Source organism: Sceloporus undulatus, chromosome 6, assembly GCF_019175285.1.
Source record: "Sceloporus undulatus isolate JIND9_A2432 ecotype Alabama chromosome 6, SceUnd_v1.1, whole genome shotgun sequence".
Lineage (NCBI taxonomy): Eukaryota > Metazoa > Chordata > Lepidosauria > Squamata > Phrynosomatidae > Sceloporus > Sceloporus undulatus.
In genome coordinates, this window is record NC_056527.1 from 103778377 (window position 1) to 103785831 (window position 7455).

The 7455-nt window shown below is 44.7% G+C and overlaps 1 protein-coding gene across 1 annotated transcript in view; it reads left to right on the forward strand.

The window, feature by feature from the left end:
• Positions 1–2239: 2239 nt before the first annotated feature.
• Positions 2240–7455, forward strand: part of LOC121934257 (cathepsin D-like) — a 29076-nt gene continuing 23860 nt past the window's right edge. Inside the window, exon 1 of the mRNA XM_042474577.1 lies at positions 2240–2310. Within this exon, the coding sequence (XP_042330511.1) occupies positions 2246–2310 (65 nt within the window). The 5' untranslated portion in view covers positions 2240–2245. The remainder of the gene's footprint in view (positions 2311–7455) is intronic.

Here is a 7455-nt window from a genome sequence, read left to right on the forward strand (position 1 = left end):
TGGGGAGGCCAGGAGGAGGGAGAGGCTGAGGGAGGCGGGGAGGTTGGCGCAGCTGCGCGCAGGTGGCGCCACCTCCCTGCAGCCTCACGCCGCCCGCCTCGCTGTCCTCCTCCTTCCTCCGCGCGGCCATGCGCAGTGAGGAGGAGGAGGGCAGCCCCCCCGGGTTGCTCCGCAACCCCGCTGCAACCAGGCTTTACCCGGTTTTTGGATGGCACCCGTGCCGGGAGCAGGCAGGTGCCGCCAAAACCGGGAAAAACCCGGTTGCAGCCGGGTTATGGCAGCCCTAGGCATAATGCTGGAGAAGTGGGAAACTGAAATGAGATTTCACAGAAGCATTGGCAGAAAGGTCTTGCTCTGCTTGCAGTACAGTCAGCTGGAGGGTTTTAACTTTCATGGATTTGATTTATTTGCAAGTTTGCCATCAATAATTAAATAGAATTCATTTATTTATTTTTAGTTTTGCAGCTTACTGTGGAAAATTAGAGGTTATGAGCCTATTCTAGAAAATAAAATAAAATACAACAAATAAATAAATAGTAATTTTGATATTTTGATATTTTCCTCTCTCTTGTTGATATGGTCAGTTGACTAATAAATAAACTTGTTGTTGTTATTAAATAGTATTCTAGAAAATACAAACTAAAAATAGTTTAGTAAGTCATAAATGCATAAAATAAAACCAAGTATCACTGCTTCCTTTCCATCCCTGGATTCTGATGCTGGTCACCCTGCTGTGGACACTTTCCTCCTCTCTGGCCATATCTAGTACTACAAGGCCCCAGAAGCTGGACAGAAGTGATGCTTTAGTTGCATTTCTTAGCCCTTAGAGATAGGAATATGGAAGGTAATGACAAACCTCCTCTGAACAAATCAAGAAAACCCCATGATCCTTACGGTCGCCCTAAGTCAGAAATGAATTGAATGTACAAAACATACAGAAGGTTTGGGGGAGGGCTTAGAGATGTTTGGTTTTTTTCTCCACTTGCACTCCTAACCCCCATAAGTGTGGAGGGCTGAATGCATTTTACTAGTTTACTCAGTTTCCAAAATGCTGGATTTAGTGCCAGTTCACCCAGTGAAAAAGCTGACAATTCTAAGCTAGCCTTGGTTGCTTATGGTTCCTGGCATAGCAAACCAACAGTACGCTTTCTAGCCTTAGTAAACCAGCACTATGATGGCAAATGCAGCCCTTACAGCATTGTTCTGTAGAGGGCAGGCAAGAAGGCTGAACTAGAACCTTTTCATCCAAAACTGAACCAAACTGCTCCCTTAGTACCACTCTGATTACAGTGTTGTAACTGTTGGTGAGGTTCTGCTGTTCCAAAGGAGTTCAGTGTGATGCTTGGAAAGAGCCCAAATGATTCCAGGCCACCACCTGCTTCACAGAGCCTGAGAAGTTTGCCAGATATGTGAGAAAGGGAGAAGGGGATTTCCAAGCTCCACACCCGTTGTTGTTGCTGTGTGCCTTCAAGTCATTCCTTAAGGCAACCCTTAAGCAAACCTCTCACAGATTTTTCTTGGTAAAATTTGTTCAAAAGGCGTTTGCTCTTGTCTTCCTCTGAGACTGAGAGTGCATGACTTGCTCAAGGTCATCCAGAAGGTTTCCATAGTGGGAACATGAACCCTGGCCTCCCGCCAATGTCCTAGTCTGACACTCAGACCACTACACCACACTGGCTCTACTTCATACCCACTGACTCAGTTAAAATTTGGGGGTGTAGAGTTAATTGGCTGTATGCATCTTTAGGAAGATGGTATCACACCTATAATTGCCTTATTTGTTTTAGGACCTCAGAGAGAACCTATAAAACCCTAGGATTTTATAGTTCCTGCAAGCCTGAATCCTGTAAGCCCCCAAAAATCATCACCAAGGATCAAAAGAGAAGATCAGTACAGACACCCCATACATAGCCAGTTAGGTTCTCAGTCCTGGAACTACATCACTCCTCACATGATTGGAGTCATCATGAGCTTCAAAAATGAAAGATGAACACTTTCCAAGGTGTTCTTAGCTGACTGGAATGTGAACCCCAATAATTGCCTGGAATGGGGGTGGTGAGCCCCAGCAGGTCTAACCAATCAGGATCCACAAGTAACATTCCTGGGGCCAATGGGCGAGGCCAAATTGCTTTCTACCCAGCCGGTCTAGATATACATCTAGTCCACCCCCGAGACAAACAATCTGGGTGCAACCAGGGCAGCCAGAAGACAACCGTGCTAGAGGTTGTCAAAGGACGAACCGAAGATGGGAGGCCGAGTCTGGATCGCAATGTTGCTTCTGGCAGTGATTGGAGTTCAAGGGCTGATCCGGTGAGAGAATGCAAAGGATTTACTCCATTCCTAGAGATGAAGCTAAAGAGGTGTCTACTCACCAGGTCTCCCATCTAGGGGAGTCTTATGAGAGTCTAGGGCAGTGGTTCTCAACCTGTGGGTTGCGACCCCTTTGGCGGTTGAACAACACTTTCACAGGGGTCGCCTAAGACCATCGGAAAACACATACTTCCGATGGTCTTAGGAACTGAGACACCGCTAATTGTATGATTGGCGTCACTACAACATGAGGAACTGTGTTAAAGGGTTACAGCATTAGGAAGGTTGAGAACCACTAGTCTAGGGTTTTTTGGAGAATGACTAGTAAGGGATCCTTGAGCTGTTATTTTGAACTATGACTAATCTGATGCACAACTTATGTTTTCTGAGATGTACAGTCCAGCAGATGATATGAGAATGTGGGAGACAGGATATCTGGACAGAGACAGAAGGGTCTAGTGCACTGGTTCCAAAACCTTTGTCCTCCAGATGTTTTGGACTTCAGTTCTCAGAATTCCTGACTGTTGGCCAAGCTGGCCAAGGCTCCTGGGAGTTGAAGCCCAGGATCTGGAGGACCCAAGTTTGGGAAATGCTGGTCTAGTGGATAAAATGTAAGATAGGAAGTGTCTGGGAAGGGATTTCAGACTAACACATCCTCTTTTCCCAACCTGGTACTCTCCAATTGTTGACTCCCACTTCTAAAGGGATCCTAGAGTTCAGGTACCAAATGGTTCTCTCTAAAGTTATCAAATGGGAAGGGCAATAAGAGGTGTGGCAGGATCTTTCTCCAAGCACATCATCTGATGCACCTGGAAGGTGGTGGGTTGGGGAAGGCAAGACTAGCTCTATGAAGTAGAGCTGGGATGGATCCCAAAGAATCAGTGAGGTGGTCAAAAAGGCTGGGTTTTCTGGTAAAAGAGAAGCTGCATAAAGTAAAACAGAAGCAATGCTGAGGACCAGCCTCAAAATTCCAGAGTTCTCCACACGCTCCAACTTTTCAGACATAAAAACTGGGAAGCAGGTCAAAAGCAATGTCAAGATATGGTCACGATGCCAAAGAGTTATTAAAGAGGAACAACAGGCAAACTATTTGAGGTTGCAGCAGTTTGCTTTTGCCAGAGCCTAGTGGGAATGGGAAGATTTTGCCCCTTCTGTTCCCTTCTTCCCTGCTGAATGAATTGAGAGCAAGCTATTTTTGTACTTTTGAACTCAGTGTGCAGCAACTGAAGTAAGCTGAAGAAAAACAGGAAGAATAAACAAGCTAGGAAAGACTACTGCAGTTTGCTTTTGCCTGAGTCTACAGAGAAGGGCAAGATTCTGCTCTCCCCTTTTCTCTCCCTCATGCTGCATTAATGGAGTGCAGACTACTTTTGCTCTTTGAACTGAGTTTGCAGCAACTAAAGTAAGGTAAGGATAAAGGGGAAAAGTGGAAGAAGAGAGAGAAACTGGGACATTTTAAAAGCAACTGAAATAACCCACCCAACTATAAATGCCAGGATTATGTAGGATAGAGTCATAGCGGTTAAAGTGGTGTCAAACTGCTTTATTTCTGCTGTGTGGAAGAGCTATACCTCTCCTGGAACCATTTAAAGACAACAGCAGCCCTGCTGAAGTGGTAGGAATAAAAAACTGACTCTCCAAATGTTGATAGGGAGCAGAGTAGTTTTTTAAAAGGGTGGGCTCAACCACGGCATCACCACAGCACTATCACCGTAGGCATTTCAGTGTTTTTACATGTCTAAGAAAACAAAAAATAATGGCCATGGAAGATATTCATAAATTCAACCTACACAATGAAGAAATAGAAATAACAAAAGAGTTCCTATACTTTGGATGAAACAAAGACCAGAACAGAGACTGCAGTCAAGGAATCAAAAGAAGCCTAAGAAGGTGTACAGACCGGCAGAGGTGTCCAAACGATGCATGCCCCGACTCCGCCCCCAGTCTGGTGTGACACCGCTTGCTGCACCACACAGTGGGTGGCATCATAGCGCTCCTCTGGCATTGCGTCTACATGATGCAGTGCCAAAGGAACACCAAAAAGCCATGGCACTGGCAGCTATGGCACCCTTTCCATGGCACAGAAAGTAGCTGCTTTTTGTGGCTCCTTTTTGCACCACAGAAAGGCAAGATCGGGACCGCAGCGTGCGGTAGCCGTGGTCCTGATCTGGTGCTAAAACGGGCGGCTACAGGCTGATGTACAGTCCCTAAGTATGGGGAGGGCAGCTATGAAAGAACTAGAAATGTTCCTAAATAGCAAAAATATACAGTGCACCTGCACCATATGCGGTGCAGGGTAGCTGCACGGTAATATAGAAAATGGTGTGTGTGCACCACAGCACCACTGCGCCCAAGCCCCATTATATTGAACGGGGCTCGAGAATACACGTTTTTTGGCTCACGCGGTGGGGGATAATGGATCCCCTGCGTAAGATAAGGCTCCACTGTACAACTCAGCATGAAAGTTAGAATTGTATAAGCAATTGGATTTCCTATTACCATGTATGAATGCAAGAGCTGGACAATTAAGAAAATGGATAAAAAGAAAATATTGTATATTAATTTGAGATCTGATGCTGGAGAAAAGTGCTGAGGATACTGTGGACAGCCAAAAAAACAAATAGATGAGTCCTAGAACAAATCAGGTCTGAGACCTCTCTGGAAGTTATTATGATTAAACCGAGGCTGTCATACTTTGGCTACATCATAAGAAGGCATGACTCATTAGAAAAGACAATAATGCAAGGAAACGTGGAAGGAAGGAGAAAGGAAAGAAAACCACACACACTAGATGGGTGAATTCAATTGAGGAGGTCAGGTCGTTTCACAGATGAAAATCAGGACCGTTGCTCCAAGCAACACTGGAGTGTCAGCAAGATGTCAAAGTTATTAGTGAGGAAGGAACACACAAGCTACAGAGAGGATGCACGCAGTTGTGCTTGCAGATTCCACTGCCTCTTGTCCTCTTCTGCTGCGGCGTTAATTGGGTACAAACTCCTTTTGCACTATGAACTCAGTCTGCAGCAATTGAAGTAAGCCATGGATGAGGGGAGAAAGTGGAGAAAAATAAAGAAAACTGGAACGTTATGGCCTGATTCCCACTACCTTTTAACTGGATCGCAAATCGGTTGAACTGGTTCAAATGACCTGGTTCCCACTTGAACCGAATCGCTGAAGGATTGGAGAGGGAGGCCATGGGCTAGACCCATTTAACACACTTTAATGAGTATTTTTTTCATGTCTTTTGGGCTGTAATCCCGCCTCGACCATCGGGAGAGGGTGGGAAAATAAAATTATCATCATCTAATCATCCTCATCATCACTTATCACTGGATTTTTGGCAGTTTCTCCAGAGAGGGTTTACCACTGCATCCTTTGAGGCTGGACAGTGTGACATCACCCAGTTAGTTTCATGGCTCAGCAGGATTGGAACCTTGGACTCCAGGTCTAGGTCCAAGACACATTGCCGAATAATCCAGTTTGAATGCTATGGAATTCTGGGAACTGTAGTCTTGGGGGACATTTAGCCTTCTCTGTCAGAGGGCTCTGGTGCACAACAAACTACAATTCCCAGGATCCCTAGCACTGGCCAGGGCAGTTAAAGTGGTCTCAAACTGGTTATTTTTGCGGTGTGTTTGGACCATAGTCCAACAGTCAAACCACTACAACATTGGCTCTTAACCGTGTTTTATTTAGTTATCAGTTTAAAGATGGGTGTTGGGCAGCATCCATTTTGTCATCCACAACTGATTTCCAATCTGCCAGGCCATTTGAAGTTTCAGCCTTCCTGGACACCCTTGTGAACTTGCATTCATACCTCCTACATTATCCCGTGTTTTTTTTTTAAAGTTCCCATTGCCCTATGAAATAAATAACCAAAAATAAATGCACAGAGGACTGTGTTAATAACAACTGTATAATTAACACCCTGATACCTGGCTATCACCCAGCAGTAGGCAGAGGGTTGGGCAGGTAGTAATTACAGACTACACAAGGCAACTCATGACAGCACAGAGCCTGTGTGTGTGTGGGGATGGCACTGCTGGGTCAGTCCCCAGTCAAATTGGAGCTGGCACCCCTCTGCCAAGAAAAACCATATCTCTTTCATAAGCGCATGTGATGAAAGTCTTCTTTTGCATAGTACTTATCTGACTGTTTGGGAGGAAGATCAAGTTATCATGGCGGGGCAAGGCTTTTCTAGCAAGGGCAAGGAAATCCTGGAAAAACTGGGAGGTGGTCATTTCTCGGATAGCACTTGTCTGCTTTGAATGCCAGATTCATGCCAAGTTGTTTCCTATCCTCTGTTACATATGCCACCATCACTAGATGGCATTCATAGCCTGATGCTACACTTGTCTACCGGAGTACTTAGGAGGTCTAGAGCTCAGAACCTTTTGATCAAAATGATCTTTAAAGCAGGGCAGGCTTTCCCAAGGTTGCTGGACTGCAGGTCCCATAGCCCCAGACTCTAGTTACCCTAGCCAGTGGAGAGGGATGATGACAGAATGCAGACCAGGGACATGCTAGGGAGATAAATCTTTCTAAATTTTGTTCTCACAGGCAATTTTACAACTTTTCTCCACTGTATGAGAAAGTCATTGAGAACTGCGCAGTTTTCAAAGACAATTTACAGTACAGGACTTATACTGTGGCAAAAAAAAAAAAAAAAGTGATAGAAAAATTGTTCCTGCACAGAAAATGCTGTTTTTTAAATGGGAAACTTATTTTCAGTAGAGAAAATGCCTTTTGGTTGAGAGATCCCATCTGCATTTTTCACCCACATAAGTCTTGAACGGTAAAAATTCTCACCCATCTAGGCATTGTCTGCATGGTCCCCCCCTTTGGCATCATATTGTTCAGACCATGCATGGTCCAAACTCTGGTTTTAGATGGGCAGTCCAGACAACATCCGGTACCAGAACTGAGGCATAACAAGATTAACATCTGCTTACCTGAATGAAGTACCCTCCAAACAAGTACATATTATTTATGGCTAATTAATTTGATTGTATGAAGCTATTAATTGTTTCTGGACAAATTTGTTGTTGTTAACTATCCTTGAGCAGTCTCGACTCATGGTGACCCTGTGGATGAGACATCTCCAAGACTCCCTATCTCCACTACTTTTCTTAGTTCATGTAGATT